Source organism: Bos mutus, chromosome 19 (genome assembly GCF_027580195.1).
Source record: "Bos mutus isolate GX-2022 chromosome 19, NWIPB_WYAK_1.1, whole genome shotgun sequence".
In the NCBI taxonomy this organism is placed as follows: Eukaryota; Metazoa; Chordata; class Mammalia; order Artiodactyla; family Bovidae; genus Bos; species Bos mutus.
The window spans coordinates 6,720,783-6,737,574 of NC_091635.1; the positions used below are offsets into that span (position 1 = coordinate 6,720,783).

Sequence of the window (16,792 nt, forward strand, 5' to 3'; positions counted from 1 at the left end):
GCTGCACCCCTCCTCAAACAGCACGGCTGCTCCCTGGTGCCTGCACATGAAGCCCGGACACCCTGGTCCCATGGACAGAGCCTGGCACACCCTGGCTGCCCTCCCCTCCGTGGGCCTCCTCCTCCCTCCCGTCTGGTGGCCAGATGGCCCCACTGCCCTCACCTCCAAGCTTGCTCTGCTGCTCTCTTGGGCTGCAATGGCCTCTTCCCTTTGCCTCTCTCGTCTCCACGACAAACTCCAGAACTTTCAGAGCCCCAGGTAAATCCCTTTCCCACAGAGCCCCTGCCTCAGTACCTCGCAGCTGCGGACGCACAGGTGGAGACAAAGAGGGTCTGGGTCTGGTCCCAGGCCAGCTGCCCTTCCCCACCACCACCTCCGGTCGGGGAGCTCCGGCTATGCCTCTGGGATGGCTCCTGTCACTTCGCCCTGTGGCAGGAACGTGCCCACTTCAGGATGCCCCCACCCCAGGCGCTGGACTGTTGTCTTCCAGACCTCTGCCCACCCACTTGCGGGTCCACACATTTCGCAAAGGGGCTGTTAATATTTGATGAACGCTCGGACCTCCCCAAGAAAGCCCGGGGGAGGGAGGCAATTGTCGGTCTTCTGAGACACTCAGCATCACCTTGAACGGCCCGAACACCTCCGCCTGCTTAGAGCTCTTCTCTCTCTTCCCCTGCTCCCCCAATCCCAGGCAGGCTCCCCGCACACAGACGTGCACACACTCTCCCACGCCAGACATCTGAGGGCCGTCCCCCACCCCAGGCCGGGAGCCTGGGTCCCCGGAGTCAGCCCCACCCGCCAACCGCGCCGCTTCCCGCTTCCCGGAGGAGCCGAGGGACCCCAGCCGCGCGGCCCGTCTGGATTCGCCGCCCACCGGGTGAGCGACCTTCGCTCTGCCGTCGGGTTTCCCTGCCTCCCTTCTGCCGAGTGCCAGGGGAGAACCCGGGCGCCAGGGGAGAAGACCACCGCTCCACCTTGCCCCCACTGTCGCGGACACCGAGGTCTCCCTCCTGTAAGACTAACTCCCCGCCCCCCACCCTCGCCGCTGATTCCACTCGGACCCTCAGGGGAATCTCTTACACTCGGGCTGTGAAATTCGGGGTATTTTTAGGCCAGCGATAAATAATTCATAGGGAACGTAGCATCAGGCTCCCCCCGCGGGAGGAGGGGGCGCGAGCGGCGAGAGACACCGTCACCCGCGGCTCAAGGACACTTGCGATGCGGCGGCGGCGACTCCGGACGCCGGGACCCGCGCCACGCCTCCTGGCGGCCAAACTGGGCACCACGCACCCCGCGCCCCCAGCCTCGCCGCTGCCCTCTGCAGACCTCCTCGGCTCCTAGGTCCCCATCCCCGCTGCCCCCAAGCTGGATCGTGCCCCAAGCCCCGCGAGTGGGGAGCGCCGAGCTCACCTGGCAAGTGGGGCCAGGCGAGCCGGTGTGGGCGCCGTACCAGCTCAGTCCTGCCCTAGGGCAAATCCGGGAGTTAGGTTCCCGGTCTACTCGGTCCCCTTCACGTTAATATTCGAATTCCTCGTACCGAGTTTAGGAACAGCTTGGAAGCTGACTGGCGCAGCCAGAAACTAGACGGGCTCTGAGACACAGCAGGCGATCCGCACCCAGCAAATTCCCTTCCTCACTTTAGGGGATGAAGCCAGGGCGGTGCGCTTTGGAGGGCTGGGGACCAAGCCCGAAGTCCCTCCAGGGGAGCAGGGCTAGGACCAGTAGGGTGAGCGTCAGGGCCCGGCAAGAATTCCCCCTTGGCTCACCCGGCAGGACCTTTCCATGGCTCGTGGGACGCACCCTTGGGGATGTTCTGGCCGCTGTGTGACATTACCTTCTCATGGCCCTGGCCCTGCCCGCCTAGGCCTAGGCGTGAACCACTTTCTGCAGCAGGAGGCTTGCGGCTCCCCTTCCCAGCCGTCGGGGATCCTGGTCGAAGCCCGGGGAAACCAGAGCAACGCGCTGGTGCGGCCGCCAAGGCCCAGCGCACCGGGGCGCGCGGGGGTGGAGGGCTCTTGCCTCTCCCAGGTCTTCTTCGCCCATCCTTCGTCTCTCAGCCTCGAGCCTGGCTGGGTCCGCCAGGCGCGGGGCCAGAGTTTGGGGAGATCACACCACCCCGTAAAGCCCACTCTGCTTCCTTGAGGTCAGAGGAGGGAGGTTGCACAGAAGGAAGAGCTGGAAGTGGGGAATCTGGGCGGGGGTGGGTTGCGGTGCTCACAGCCGGTGAAGGGGCGGGACTGCGAGGGCAGATCCTCGGCCGACCTCCCGGGAGCAGGCGGCCGGCTCCTGGAGCCACTGACAGCCCCTTTCGTCCTCTCTGCTCCGCGCCCTCTCCAGCCCCCTTCGCTCTGGCTCAGCTCAGCCACGGCTCCAGCTCCCCAAGCCCCGCCCGGCTTCCCGCAGCAACAGTTGCGGGGCTCCTAGCCCCGACTCCTGCGTCCGCGCACCGCCCCCTCCCCAGCGGTGCCGCGGCGCCTGGCGAAAAGGGGGGCCCGGAGGGCTCGGCGACCCGGGAGACGAACGTCTTGGGCGCCTCGCCCGCGTCCTTCCCTCGCGTCCGCCGCGCGCGCCTGGCACCCCGGCCTCTCTCCCACACCTCGTCCCCGCCCGCCTGGGTCTTAATCCCCAGGCCGGGCGCCCCAGGTTCCGGACCCCCAGCTCCACCCCCTCGGGCTCCGAGCGTCCTCCAGACTCTCCCCGGTGCCCCGCGTCTGTCCCCGCCGTCCTTGCCCGTGAGGCGCCGGAGCCCAGCCCCAAGTTGGCGGCGAAGTTGGCGACCCCGCTCGCCGCCCGCCACTCACCGGGGGGAAGGGGCGCTGCGCCCGCGCCCAGAGCCCGCGCCGGCCGCCTCCCGCGCGGTACGAGTCCTGGCGACTCGGCTCCGCGCGCGGCGCGCTCTGTCCTAGCTTGGCGGGCGCCTGGGCAGGGGCGCCTGCGGGGCCGGAGCCCGTGGCGCGGCCTGCCGGGCTGGGACCGGGCCCGCCCCCACGCCCCGCGCCCCGCGCCCCTCCCGTGGCCCGCTCGGCGCCGGGTTCCGTCCCGGGCTGGGCGGCGCGCCGCGCCTCCGGCTCCCGGGGCTCGCCAGCCGGCTGTGTCGGAGCACTGGCCGCCGCCGCCGCCACCCGCGCGGGCCCGCCCCACCGGGGCCCGCCGCCTCCGCCCCGCCCCGGCCGGCCCACCCCACCGGCGTGTCCCTTCTCCCCATGTCCCCAGACCCTACGGCCTCGGAGAAAACAGGCTGCCCGCAGCCCTGGGTTCAAGCCCCACGCTCAGTGGGTGTGTGACCTTGGGCTGGTTAATTTCGAGGATTCCCCCCTGGTCTGTAAAGTGAGGCCGGCAGCTTGGGGGGCTGGTAAAAAGATGATGAACACGCTAGGGACACCGGGGTGCTATTTTTCAAAGACCTATCTGGCTGGAAAGCAACAAGGCGGGGAGGCATTGGGAATGAGAGAGCGGGGGACCCCGGCAAGTCCGAGGGGCCACAGGGACGCGTGGGGCAAGCGCCGCCCGGGGCCCTGGCTCCCACTTTTTGTCTTGCACTTGGTTATGCTGGAGACAACCAGGGACGGGGACCCGACAGGAGGGCGAGCGGAGCGGACAGGCTGGGGTCACAGGGTGCTTGCAGGGCGGGCAGAAGGCAGGCCGGCCGCACCAGCAGGGCCGAGCTGGGAAGACTGGTGGGCGCGAAGCTGGGCTGCCAAAACCCCCCACCGGCCCCCCCGGGGGCAGGGAGCTGGCTCTGCAGCGCCACCTGGCGACCGGAGGGGAGCTGCGGCCCGAAGGTGACCCTGGGCCTCGAAAGAAGTCGCGCACACGAACCAGTGACTCTAGGTGGCAGGTGCTTTATTTCCAGCATATTCCTGACCCGGGGACCCTCCACAGTCCAGCAGGAGAGAGACAGGAGGGACGGAGGTCAGCCTGTACCTGCCTCCATCCCTAACTAAGGTTATCTCCTTGCTGAAAGGTACCCACACTGGCAGGAGTGACCTTCTGGCTCCAGAAAGTGCTCCCACGCCCCTGGAGAAGAGGCAGCCAGGGCTGTATGCCAGGACAGGCAGACGACGCAGCTGGGGTGCAGAGTCCCGCTCAGGCTGACCCCGACGCCTCTCCGCTGTCCAGCGCGCCTCCTCTCTTCTCTGAGCAGGGCTGGGATCGGGGCTCACCCTCCTCTCTGCACCCAGCGGGGCTGGGATCTGGGCTCAGTGCCCCAGCAGCCGCAGCATCTCCTGAGGATCCAGCAGCTTCTCTCTGGGCTTCCCCGAGGCCTGGCCCCGGGACACCTCCTCAGCATCCAGTTTCTCCCAGTCCGAGAAAGACACGGGCCAGACCCCTGCGGCAGAGGGAAGATGGCTCAGGGCCTCTACCTGCTCCCCTGCCCCAGTGGGGAGCAGCCCCCTTCGGGCCCAGGGACCTCCCCCAGACACCCCCCCCCAACCTCCTGGGAGCTCACACGGGGCCCAGACCTCGGCTGTCCAGCAGGGCCTTGATGAATGCAGAGCCCGGCCTGGGGCCAGACGGCAGGTGCCCGGCCTTCAGGTCCTGTAGCAGAATCTGGCCGGTGAGGAAGCTGTCGGTCATGGTGGTGGTGATGACACCTGTGGGTCCCCGCTTCACCCAGCCGCTGCAGTAGAGGCCTGGGGGTGTGGGGGTGACAGAGGGTGAAGGCATGGGGAGTGGGCTGGACACCCTGGCAAGCCTGAGCCCCAGGACACACATGCTAGGAGGATGGCCCCCAGCACCCATCAGCGGGGCCCACTCGTCTGCTGCCACTGCCCTCAGTCTCCCCCAACACACCCAGGTGTTCTCAGCACGCACCGCCCCCCTCCTTACACCTTAGTGTCGCTGCATCTTGGCGTTCCCCGGAGGAGCTGGGTCCTGTCAACTTGCTTCAGTAGGCTCTCAGTAAACACTGACTAAATTAATAACTAGATAGGTATGTGGTTTTTTGGGCTTCCCTGGTGGCTCAGACATTAAAGAATCCACCTGCAATGCGGGAGACCTGGGTTTGATCCCTGGGTTGAGACGATCCCCTGGAGGAGGGTATGGTAACCCACTCCAGCATTCTTGCCCAGAGAATCCCTGTGGACAGAGGAGCCTGGTGGGCTACAGTCCATGGGGTCACAAAGGGTGGGACAGGACTAAGCAACTGAGTGCAGTGCACATGTGGGTACTTAACCAGACTGCTAACTTGCAGAGGATGAGGATTAAGCTGCTGCTTAATCTCTAGTCTCGGCCCTGGCCTAGCCCAGAGCAGGCCTCAGCACCCTGACCGATTTAATAACCAGACATACGAGTGGGCGTCTCAGCTACACTGGGGACTTCTCGTAGGGCCAGGAGGTGGGTGGGGCTGAGTCATGAGCCTGACTCAGAACAGTTTCCTAGCACATGTCACCTGATGAAGGAATGAATGTGAAACAGCCCTGAGAGACACGAGCCTCCCTGTCCCCCCGCCACGCCCTCTCACCTGGCACATCCACAACCCGGCCCTCCATATTGGGGACGACCCCGAGCTTGGGGTCAAAGGGCACACTGGGGTCGATGGGGCGGCTCTTATACCCAATGCTGCTCAGCACCAGCCCACAGGGGAGGTCCTCCACATCCCCAGTGGGCACTGCCCGGGTGGCCTCTCCAATGCCCTGTGGGTAGAGTGTGAGAAACACCAGGCTGGGGGGTAGGGAGACTTGAGAACGGGGATGTCTTTGGGGAACAGGAGACTCACCTCCAGTCTGGTGACTGCCAGGCGGATGCCTGCCACCCGCCGCCCATCTGGCGAGGGCAGGACCTGCTGCGGGCTTCGGAAGAAGCGGAGGCCCCAGGCACGGGAGGCTGATGCCCGGCGGGCAGCCTCCTCCACCCCTGGCTTCTCCGTGGCTGTTCGAAGCAGCAGTTCCATCAGCCGCTTCCTCGGGCGAGCGGCCTCTGTTAGCAACGCAGGACATTCCAGGGCGTGTCTGGGTTCCAGCCCTCTCCCCACATGCCCTCCCCCTAGCCCTCTCTGACCTAGACCATCCCCTCCTAGTGAGCTGGGGAGCCAGGCCAGGGCCCCTCACCCTTGATTCTGTCCTGGAGACCCAAGAAATCCGCAGGATCCAACATGGGCCGAGTTCCTGGTAACTGAATCATCTCCCGAAGCTCCTTGGGGGTGGGAGTGGGGAGTGGGCGAGAGGGTCAGGTCCAGAGCGCTGTCCACTCCTGAGCCCACCCCAGAACCCAGCCCAGGGGAGACACCACCACCACCCACCACCACGGAAGGCACTGGGCCCCTGGGGGCCCTGCCTGGCTCCCCCTCGTCCACCCTGGGCAGCTCTGCCATGCCACGCCTCCCAAGGGACCCTGGCCCCTGGCCCTCAGACCCCAGCACCTTTATGGTGAAGGCCACTTGTAGGGGTCCACGTCGGCCCACAATCCACACCGTCTTCACCCGACTCTGTCTCAGGGCTCCCAGGGCGGCCTCAGTGATGTCCGTTTTCTGGCACAAAAGGAGGACCTTAAAGTCACTGGAAAACGACAATAGAAGGGGACTCTCCATTTGCTGGTGTCCAGGCCCTGGGCGGTGAGAAGGTTGGCAGCCTGAAATGGCAACACTGTCCCCTCTGGTGGCCAGACAGAGCACTGCCGCCAATTCTGCAAATGGTTCCAACTAGCAGCAAACCCGTCCCATCCCTTCATGGTAAACAGATGGGGAAACAATGGAAACAGTGACAGACTTTATTTTCTTGGGCTCCCAAATCACTGCAGATGGTGACTGCAGTCATGAAATTAAAAGATGCTTGCTCCTTGGAAGAAAAGCTATGATAAACCTAGACAGCATATTAAAAAGCAGAGACATTACTTTGCCAACAAAGGTCCGTCTAGTCAAAGCTATGGTTTTTCCAGTAGTAATATATGGATGTGAGAGTTGGACTATAAAGAAAGCTGAGCGTGGAAGAATTGATGCTTTTGAACTGTGGTTTTGGAGAAGACTCTTCAGAGTCCCTTGGATTGCAAGGAGATCCCCAGTCCATTCTGAAGGAGATCAGTCCTAAATATTCATTGGAAGGACTGATGCTGAAGCTGAAACTCCAATACTTTGGCCACCTGATGCAAAGAACTGACTCCTTGGAAAAGACCCTGATGCTGGGAAAGATTGAAGGCAGGAGGAGAAGGGGACGACAGAGGATGAGATGGTTGGATGGCATCATCAACTAGATGGACATGAGTTTGAGCGAGCTCCGGGAGCTGGTGATGGACAGGGAAGCCTGGCGTGCTGCAGTCCATGGGGTTGCAAAGAGTCGGTCACGACTGAGTGACTGAACTGAACTGAGTAGCAAACCAGGCTGACGATCTTCATTCAACAAGTGTTTACCAAGTGTGCAAGGGGCATAGCAGGCAGGGTCAATGGTGAACAAAAGAGACACGGTGCCGGCCACACAGAGCTTCTGATCTGGGGGAGAGAGGCTTATCGAATATTCACTAATAAGTGTAACACTGTGGTGGTGACAACATGCTCTGAAACAAACAGTAGCCGAGCCCACGGAAGGAGGGGAGGCAGACCCATTCAGGACGGTCCTGGAAGGCTTCCTGGAGGAAGGGACAACTGAACCGAGAGCTAAAAGATGAATACAGGTGAGTTTCCCTGGTGGTCAGTAATAAAGAATCCGCCTGCTGCTGCAGGAGACATGGGTTCAATTCCTGATCCGGGAAGATCCCATGTGCCCTGGAGCAACTAAGCCTGCGCGCCACTACTACTGAGCCTGTGCTCTAGAGCCCGGGAGTTGCGACTAGCGAAGCCTGCGCACCCTCCAGCCTGTGCTCTGAGACAAGAGAAGCCACCGCGATGAGACCCTCACACCACGACCAGAGAGTAGGCCCTGCTCAATGCAGCTGGAGAAATGCCTGCCCAGCAACGAAGACCCAGCACAGCCAAAAATAAACTAACTGAAATTATTTTAAAAAATTAATTAAAGGTGAATCCACCTGCAGTGCGCGAGGCCTGGGTTTGATCCCTGGGTCTGGAAGATCCCCTGGAGAAGGGAAAGGCTACCCACTCCATGTTCTGGCCTGGAGAATTCCATGGACTATACAGCCGCAATGAGTCAGACATGACTGAGCGACTTTCACTTCCCCTGGAAGAGGGCATGGCAACCCACTCCAGTTATTCTCGCCTGGAGAATCCCATGGACAGAGCTGCCTAGTGGGCTACAGTCGTTGGGTCGCAAAGAGTCGGACACGATTTAGCGATGTAGCACGCACGTGCACATATAGGAGGCTGTTCTGAGCGGGGGAGGGGTGTGTGCACACTGAGAACTTTTCCTTTTAAAAAGCCTACGTAGTGCAGAAAGTGATGAGGAAATGGCGTGAGGTAAAGCTGCCTTTTCGGAGAAGGCAATGGCACCCCACTCCAGTACTCTTGCCTGGAAAATCCCATGGACGGAGGAGCCTGGTGGGCTGCAGTCCATGGGGTAGCTAAAAGTCGGACACAACTGAGCGACTTCACTTTCACTTTTCACTTTCCCGCATTGGAGAAGGAAATGGCAACCCACTCCAGTGTTCTTGCCTGGAGAATCCCAGGGACAGGGGAGCCTGGTGGGCTGCCGTCTCGGGTTGCACAGAGTTGGACACGACTGAAGCGACTTAGCAGCAGCAGCAGCAGCAGAGCTGCCTTTTAGAAGGCCTCTGCCCCGGCACGTGGGGAAGCAGGCACTGAGTTCAGGCTGGAGGGACGAGGCCCAAACCCTGTAGACAGGGGCCTCCTCTCCTTGGTGTAACCCCCAACTCCCACCCTTCCAGCCCATGATCTACCCACTCACCTCCAGGTGGTCGGATGGGGTCAGCAGGATCCGGGCCACGTCCAGAGCCACATTCCCCTGCCCCAGAATCACGGCTGTGTCACAGCTCAGGTCCGGGGCCAGCTAGGGGACAGAGGTCGGGATGAGGCTCACCCAGCCTGGGCCTCAGTCAGGCTGACCTCAGCCTCATGCCCCATCCCCAGGCATAGCCTCAGGCTCCTCTGCGCTCAGAGTTTCAACCCAGGGCCCGCCCCCACCACCCATCACCCCCTCTTCCCAGAAGCCTCCCCACCTCGGCCAGCCTGATGCTTCATATCTCATCTCACCAGCCGCCTCCCAGGTCTGTGGCTGCCCCTTCCCCCAGCTGTGGGAGTCAAGAGCTAGCGGAGGAGTGGGGAGGAAGAGGCCGGGAGAAGGCTCCCCAAACTCACCTCCCGGTTCTCAGGAAGCCCATTGTACCAGCCCACAAAGGCCCGGGCCGAGAACACGCCGGGCAGCTCCTCACCGGGGATATCCAGGGCCTGATGGTCCTCTGCCCCATAGCTCTGAGGACAGAACCAGAGGCCTCAGCGGCAGCTAAGGGGCCAGGCAGCCCAGCGCCCAGGCTCCCACTGGCCTCCTTGCAGCTCCTTCCCCATAGCGTCCCCCCCGCCGCCACCTCCCCTGCCCACGCGCCTGCACTCACCAGCACCACGGCGTGGTAGGCGTCCCGCAGCTCCTGCACAGTCACATCCCTGCCCACCTCCACGTTGCCATAGAAGGCACAGCGGTCAGAGCGGGCCGTCTGGGTAAAGGTGTTGATAACATTCTGCCAGGCCCAGGGTGGGGGGTTAGAGGGTGGGGCAGAGCCAGGGCCCATGGCAATGCCACCCTCACCCCACAGTGTCCAGGGTGTCGCCCCCTCCAGAGAGCCTGGGGTCATCCCATGAGGTCCAGGAGCCTCCCTCCCCCTCCAGTATCTTGACCAAAGTCTCTTAACCCCCGGTCTGAACCCAGAGACACCCACCTTGACCTCGGGGTGGTCAGGCGCCACGCCAAAGCGCACCAGGCCGAAGGGCACCAGCTGTTTCTCGTAGATATCCACGTGGGCCCGGGAGTGGTGCTGGGGGAGAGGGCAGCAGCTGGTGGGGCCAAGTGTCTTGCATGCTAAGTCGCTTTAGCCGTGGCTGACTCTTTGCAACCCGTGGACCGTAGCCTGCCAGGCTCCTCTGTCCATGGGATTCTTCAGGCAAGAATACTGGAGTGGGTTGCCGTTTCCTCCTCCAGGGGATCTTCCTGACCCAAGGATGGAACCCACATCGCCTACATTTCCTGCATGGGCAGGCCTCCTGGGAAGCGCTGGTGGGGTTGAAGCAGAGGCTAAGTCTGCCCTTCCCGGGGCAAAGCAGGACAGGCCCGCTCAGTGGGCTGAGGACACAGGAGAGAGAAAGGCCCATCTGTCCTCACCTGCCTAGAGAGCCAGACTAGAGGGATGGGCAGTCCAGAGCCAGGGCAGCCAAGGCCTGATTTCAAGGACCATCAGCCCATTGAGACGGCGAGACTGTTGGCCAGCCGAAGAAGGCAGCAGCTTTCCCTCCACTGGAGCTGTATCAGGAGAGCTTCTCCATCTATTTGGTCAGGCGTGACACACAACCCTGTCCTAGAACCCTTTGACACTTCTAGAAATGCCCAGCCTGTGGATGACCTGAGACCCACACTTGGAAACTTATACCTGTGTGTGTGCTCAGTCGCTCAGTTGTGTCCAACTCTTTGCGACCCCATGGACTGTGGCCCACCAGGCTTTTCTGTCCATGGAATTCTCCAGGCAAGAATACTGGAGTGGGTTGCCATTTCCTCCTCCAGGGGATCTTCCCGACCCAGGGATCAAACCCATGTCTCTTGTCTCCTGCCGTGACAGGCGGGTTCTTGACCACTAGCGCCACCTGGGAAGCCCACTGCCTGTGTCCAGGTCCAGGCCCCCCGACTGCCCACCGTGCCTGCTGACTCTCCCCATCCGTGCCATCCACAGGCGGTACTAGAACCACCTCCCTCCGCCCCGCCGACCTCACTGTGCCCTTGAAGAGCTGAAGTTTTGGAGTCAACAGCCACGGGAGCTGACCCAGCGCCACCACTATCTGACTCTGTGCTGCTGGAATGATTCTTAACTTCTCTGGACCACGGAACATTCCTTCTGGCGTGATGCTCCAGATGCAATGAGCAAGGCCTGCACCCTCAGCCCCAGGCGAGATCCACTGTGAGTGTTCAATCAAAAGCTGTTACCGTCACTGCAGTTGTGGTGGCTGAGTCTCACCGCCTGGCTCACGAACCTTCCCTGGCTGCCCGGCCTCAGGACAAGGTTTAAACTGCTTAGGCTGGAGGTCAATAGTATACACTATCTGCCTTCCCATCTTATCTTTCCTTCTTTCCAGCTTGGAGCCTTCCCTCCAGGTCACAGGGCCCTTTCCAAGGCCACCTCCATAAGACCAAACCCGCTGGACCTGTTCACTGGTTCTCCCACAGGACCGGACTCCTCTTCCAGGAAGCCACTCCTTTCTAGTTCTCACATGAGTGCTAAGTCGATTCAGTCGTGATTCTTTGGGACCCCACCTGTAGCCCACCAGGCTCCTTCGTCCATGGGATTCTCTAGGCAAGAATACTGGAGTGGGTTGCCATTTCCTCCTCCAGGGGATCTTCCCGACCCGGGGATCGAACCCTCATCTCTTGTGTCTCCTGTTTGGCAGGCGGGTTCTTTACCACTGGTGCCTTCTAGCTCTCCCCTGTCCCTCAATCCCTCTGGCTGTTCTTTCCCAGGTCCTCTTTGCTCTATTCCTTCTCTAACAAGAATATTCTCGGAGGTTCTTCCAATCTGAGACCCCCTCCCCTTGCCCAGGACACTCCCTGGGGAGGTGTCATCACTCCCTCCTATGACCTCAAATTCCTGTGGACTTACTGATGACATTCTCCTCTCTTCTGCCCAGCCCTCCTACCAAGCCTGAGACCCCTGGACAGCTCACCCGAGACACCAAACACCGATCCGGATGGAAGCCGGTCCCCTTCCCCCAAACCTCTCCCCCTCTGCTCCTGGGCTTCCTTCCACCCCGAGCCAGAAGCTGAGGTTTCTCTCTGACTCCCCTCGACCATGTCCAATTGGACCCCCATCCTCCCCACTGCGGCTGGCTCCCACTGCTCTCCTGGTCACCAGCCCTGCCTCCCACCCTGCAGGCAGAGAGAGCTCCAGAACGAAATCAGGGTGCTTTCAACCCCCTCCCCCAAAACCCTTTGGTGAAGCCAACCACCTGTGGCAACTGCACGCCCAGGACAAAGGGAGGCATGCTGTTTTCAAATGTTGATTCCTGGGCCCCAGTCACGGCTTGATTAGGTGGAAAGGAGGCCCAGAAATGTGCCTTTTCACCAGTCCCCCAGGGGACTCTGATGGAGAGAGGGGGATGGACAGCACCAAGAGAAACTGCCGGAGTCCAGCCTGCTCAGGGGCTCCCAGGTCCCCGGCGCCTGGGCCCACGCACCTCCTCCAGCCTCTGCTCTCACCTTCCACCTCCCCAACTCGCCCATCCCCAAACCAGCATTCTCTTTCCTCTGGGTGTTTGTCAGCTAGTTCTCTGAGCCTGGGGCTCTCTGGCCTCCTCCCCCACCCCTCCTTCTGTCCTTTAGAAATAGATCAAGGACATCACCCCCTCCAGCTGGGTTAGGTGTCCCACCTGTACACAGAGCCCCCTCGCCCATCAGAATCCTAGACTATCACGTAAACCCTCTTCTCTACTCCACAGCCCCCCAAGTAGACTGTCAGGTCCTTGACCATGGCGACCACGTCTGTCCTGCTCATGCCCATGTTCCCAGGGCCAAGCCGTCCTGGATCATGTCAGCGTCCAGTGCTTGATAACTGAATGGCCCAGCGTGGACCTTAAGGGCAGGCTCTGCCATCGGACAGTCCACGCTCAGTCCACCAGGCCTTCCCTGCTCAGCAGTGGGGCCTTGGGCAGCCTCACTCAGCCTCAGCATTCTCACCTCTGAAGCAAGAGTCATGCCACCTGCTTCACAAGTTGTCTTGATGCTGTGAGGACATGCTGTGTAGACAGTGCCTGACTCAGCTAAGTTTCACTGTCCCAAACGTGCCTCGTGTTCCTGTCGCAGGACCATAGCTGGTAGTCTGAAGCTCCCAGTGGGCAGGGACCAGCTTGTAACTGGCCCCAGTGCCCAGCCCCAGTACCTCCCACGGGGAAAGTAGGCACAGGGCAGAGCCTCTGTTCACACTAGGGGCACTGAGAACCCTGCCTGGAAGGTCCCTCTCCCCAGATTTCAGGCTCTGCTCACACAGCTCCCCTTACACAAGCCGTGGAAGATCCCTGGTCTCCCTCCCAGTGCCTAGGTCTGTCGTAACCCATGGAAACTGGCCTGTAATGAAGCCCCACATGTGGGAGCCCCTCTCCAGAGCCTGGGAGCCTCCTTCAGTGCAACTCAAACACACCTTCTCCAGGAAGCACTTTCCTGCTGACCCCACTTACCAGGCTCTTACTGGTCACTTCACTGTAATTAGCTCTTTTACCTGTGCTGCTTGGAAGGTGAGCTTAGGTCACTTTCTGGCAGGGGGACCAACTCATCCTGGCCTCCCCAAGACCCTCCCAGCTTTAAGACTGAAAGCCTCACACCCTAGACAAACTGGGAAGGTTGATCACCCTACTTTTTAAGTAGAGTGTATAATTAATATATTCATCCTTTCTCTTTTCTCTCCACAGCAAGGTCATTGTCCTATGTCTCAGTCAGCTGAACTCGCCCACACCCCTCTCCCATCCCCGACTCCCGCCCCACCAAGGCCTGCTGATGTTTCAAGGGTAACCAGCAACCTTGGGGCCCTGCCCGCCAAGGCTACTACTATAAACCTTGAGACTCTGGCCATGGGGTGGGGGGAAGGGGTAGGATGGGGAGTGGAGAGCAGGCTGAAAAAACAGCATGGCATGGGGAGGGCTGGAACTATTGGCAAGGAGAGTGCAATGAGGCGCCTAACGTTACAGAGGGCCTTGAGAAGAGCGGGTGGCCTCAAGATGCAGGATATTGGGAACAGTGAGGAGAGAGAGGAGAAAGAAGGGAAGATAAGGGGCAGGACAAAGTTATCCTCCAGGTCTGGAGTAACCTAACCCTAACCCTAACCCTGGAGTACCTGGCCAGGAAAGCATAGCCAACTGTTTGCCACGAACCACCACCCAGGAGGTAAACACACTTCTCTCCGAGCTGAGGACCTAGAGTGGGGAGCCCCAGGTGACAAAGCATGTACAAGTGTCCTGTCCAGATGGGCTGGGAGCCTCTTCCCCATCAGGAATCCAGGAGTGCTTTTAAAACCCAAAGGAGTGGGGCTTGCACTTAGGACTGAAGCAGCACGTGAATCTTGGGAAAAGGAACCAGGGGGAAGTGGCTTACCTTTAGCAGGTGCTGGGCCGTGTAAAAGCCAGCTGGGCCACTGCCCACCACACAGATCTGGGGGGTCTGCTCCTGTGTGGAGAAGTGCTGGCCGAAGTCTAGGGTGGGGATGGGGGCGGAAGGTCAGAACAAGACTCCCTCGCCTGTGCCAAATCCCAACTTAAATGTCGAAGAGAAGATGGAGTTTCCTAGGCTTCACCCTCATATGCATCCTCCTCTTTTTCTTCGAAGCTTCGACATTTGCCAGGGTCCCTTATTCCATCTGAATCCCCAAAGGTTATGTGTCCATCCAGAGCCCCCATCTCAGCCACATCCAGAGCCCGCTTTAGAGGGCCTACTCAACACTCCCCATCACCCCTGAAGTGGTGCTCAGGACTGCTCAGCACTGCTTAATTTTTCTTACTGGGTTTTCCCAACCCACTCAGCTAGAATACCACACCTTCCAAGAGAGCCGGCATCACCCAATCTCGTCCCTGTGGATCTCCCCACAATCCCCCGTTTTACCTCTTCTAACTCCTCTCCTTCCACAGAGCCCTCTATCACCCATATAGACCCCTGTTTCAGACTTTCCTCCTGCCCCACAGACCTCCTTATCCCCCTCATTCACTCCTTCTCATGCCTGTGGACATCATGGTCTCCCCCTCGCACTTTGTTGACCCCTGTCTCACCCCAGCAGCCTCACACCTTGCCGCACAGGCCGTCATCTGCCCCTGGACACCGCCCCCACTCCGTCTACATGAGTGCACCCCTCTAGTCTCGGCCCTGGTCCCCTCCCTCTCCCCTTTCCAGCCCTGCCCCGGCTTGGCTCCCACTTCTCACGGGATCGTTCGCAGGCCTCCCCGAACTCCCACCCAGCCCTAGAGGCGCTCTGCTCCTACTCTGGATGCTCCTGGAAGGAGGCAGCCGAGTCCGAGTCCAAGACGACCAGGGCCGCCAGCGCCAACAGCGCGGAGCCATGCTTGGGAAGAGGAACCAGCCCAGGGACCAGACTCTGCCGGCTGCCCCGCACTCCCGCGCCGGGCCCGGCCCCGCCCCCGGCCTTTCCCTGGCCCCGCCCCGCCCCGCCCCGCCCCGCCCGCCCTCTGGCGCCCCGCCCACAGGTTCGACCCCGCCCCCAAGCCCGCCTCCCACGCTTCAGGACCGAACAGCGTGGTGGCTTTGTCCCCACCGCCCCACAGGGAGAGGCCCGCACCCCCGACCCACCCCCTTCCTCTGAAGGCTCGGCCCCCAGGACTTCCGGGCAGTAAGTGACGCAATAAACTTCTCCCCCCGTCTTCACCCTTTCTCCAATTATCTGGAGCCTAGACTTAGAGGAGAGCAAATCCCCATTGCTGTTTCAACCGTCCTGAAAGACCGAGCCAATTAGAAAGGAGCTTAGTTTACTTACCTGCTCCCTCTAGAGCGTCGCTCGCTGATGACGCAAGGCGCCGTTCCCCTTTGAGAGCCTATCCCGGTTCGTTTCGGTCCCAGCCAATCACAAGCCGGGTTCAAGCGCACCTCCCCTGCCATTGGGTAATAAAGACGAAGTCCGGAAGTCTGGGAAAAGGGTCTTCCTGTGGCACTTTCTCCGGCGCGTTGTACAGGGTCCGACCCCGCCGAGGTGAGTCCGGGTCGTGCCAGGAAGATTTTTAAACCTCAGTGACCTTGTTGCGTAACGGTCCTTCCCTTTACAAAGATGAGGGACCAGCAGGAGAGTCTTGCCCTCCGTACTAAGGACAGAGCCAGGTCTCCCACCCTCGTCCAACAAGCTGGAATAGACGGAGGCGAATTTTGCACTGGCCCCGAGTGCAAAATTTAAGAGGGCGCCAAAACCCTCAGAAATCGAGGTAATAATATTGTAATGCAATGTTTTAAAAGATGAAGATTAAGGCAAAAATTCATAATGAACAAGATGTATTTTTAAATACAGCCCTAGTGACATCTGACCCAATACTTGTGATGCCGCCTCCCCCACCCCCCGCCCCAAGTGCCCTGTCAGGCACATCCTTGAAGAAGCCTTCCCTGACCCGTCGTCTCCCCAAGCAGGGTTAGCGCCCGTTTTTATCCCCTCAACACTCCAGCTCCTCATTACTTATTAAACTGCTTTATCATTCTTAAGTTATCTTTTTATTTGACGTTGTCAGCTGAAAGAATAATGCACAATGTGCACGTTGTGAGTTCGGTTTTATTCTGGCACCTTACTGAGGACTGTTGCCCAGGAAGACAGCCTCTCAGATTACTCTGAGACAGTGCTTCAAAGAGGTAAGGGAGGAGCCAGGATATTTATAAACTTTTTTTTTCTCACTGGAAATAACATGTAATCAAGCATAAGAAGATTACTGTTAACCACAAAGAACAGACATCTTGAGTTAATGATTTTAGTGCTTTTCCATGTATGGGAAGATGCAAGAATCTGGGGGCACTGGAAGTTTTCGTTAGTTATATAACAACTATCTGGGGGCCAGTATATCCAAAGCACAGGGCTTCCCAGGTGGATCAGTGGTACAGAATCCACCTGCCAGTGCAGGAGACATGAGTTTGAACCCTGGGTTAGGAAGATCCCCTGGAGCAGGAAAAGGCAACCCATTTCAGTATTCTTGCCAGGGTGATCCCATAGACAGAGGAGCCTGGAGGGC

At 60.1% G+C, this 16,792-nt stretch overlaps 1 protein-coding gene across 1 annotated transcript; it reads right to left on the reverse strand.

The window, feature by feature from the left end:
• Positions 1-3,826: 3,826 nt before the first annotated feature.
• Positions 3,827-15,215, reverse strand: FDXR (ferredoxin reductase). Its single transcript, XM_005907983.3, has 12 exons — positions 15,056-15,215; positions 14,178-14,275; positions 9,775-9,870; positions 9,454-9,576; positions 9,200-9,313; positions 8,790-8,891; positions 6,362-6,469; positions 6,051-6,135; positions 5,720-5,919; positions 5,465-5,636; positions 4,464-4,634; positions 3,827-4,330 (listed from the first exon to the last, which is right to left on the reverse strand). The coding sequence occupies exons 1-12, from the start codon at positions 15,132-15,134 to the stop codon at positions 4,200-4,202; spliced, it is 1,479 nt and encodes a 492-aa protein (XP_005908045.2). The 5' UTR covers positions 15,135-15,215; the 3' UTR covers positions 3,827-4,199.
• Between the last annotated feature and the right edge of the window lie 1,577 nt (positions 15,216-16,792).

Bases quoted from the DNA above. Each gene is read 5' to 3' on its own strand.
- FDXR (XM_005907983.3), bottom strand. From the start codon at position 15,134: ATGGCTCCGCGCTGTTGGCGCTGGCGGCCCTGGTCGTCTTGGACTCGG. The intron at 14,276-15,055 runs GTAGGAGCAGAG...TCCCCACCCTAG, and splicing joins TCCTTCCAGGAGCATCCAGA to ACTTCGGCCAGCACTTCTCC. The intron at 9,871-14,177 runs GTAAGCCACTTC...CCTCTCCCCCAG, and splicing joins CGGCCCAGCACCTGCTAAAG to CACCACTCCCGGGCCCACGT.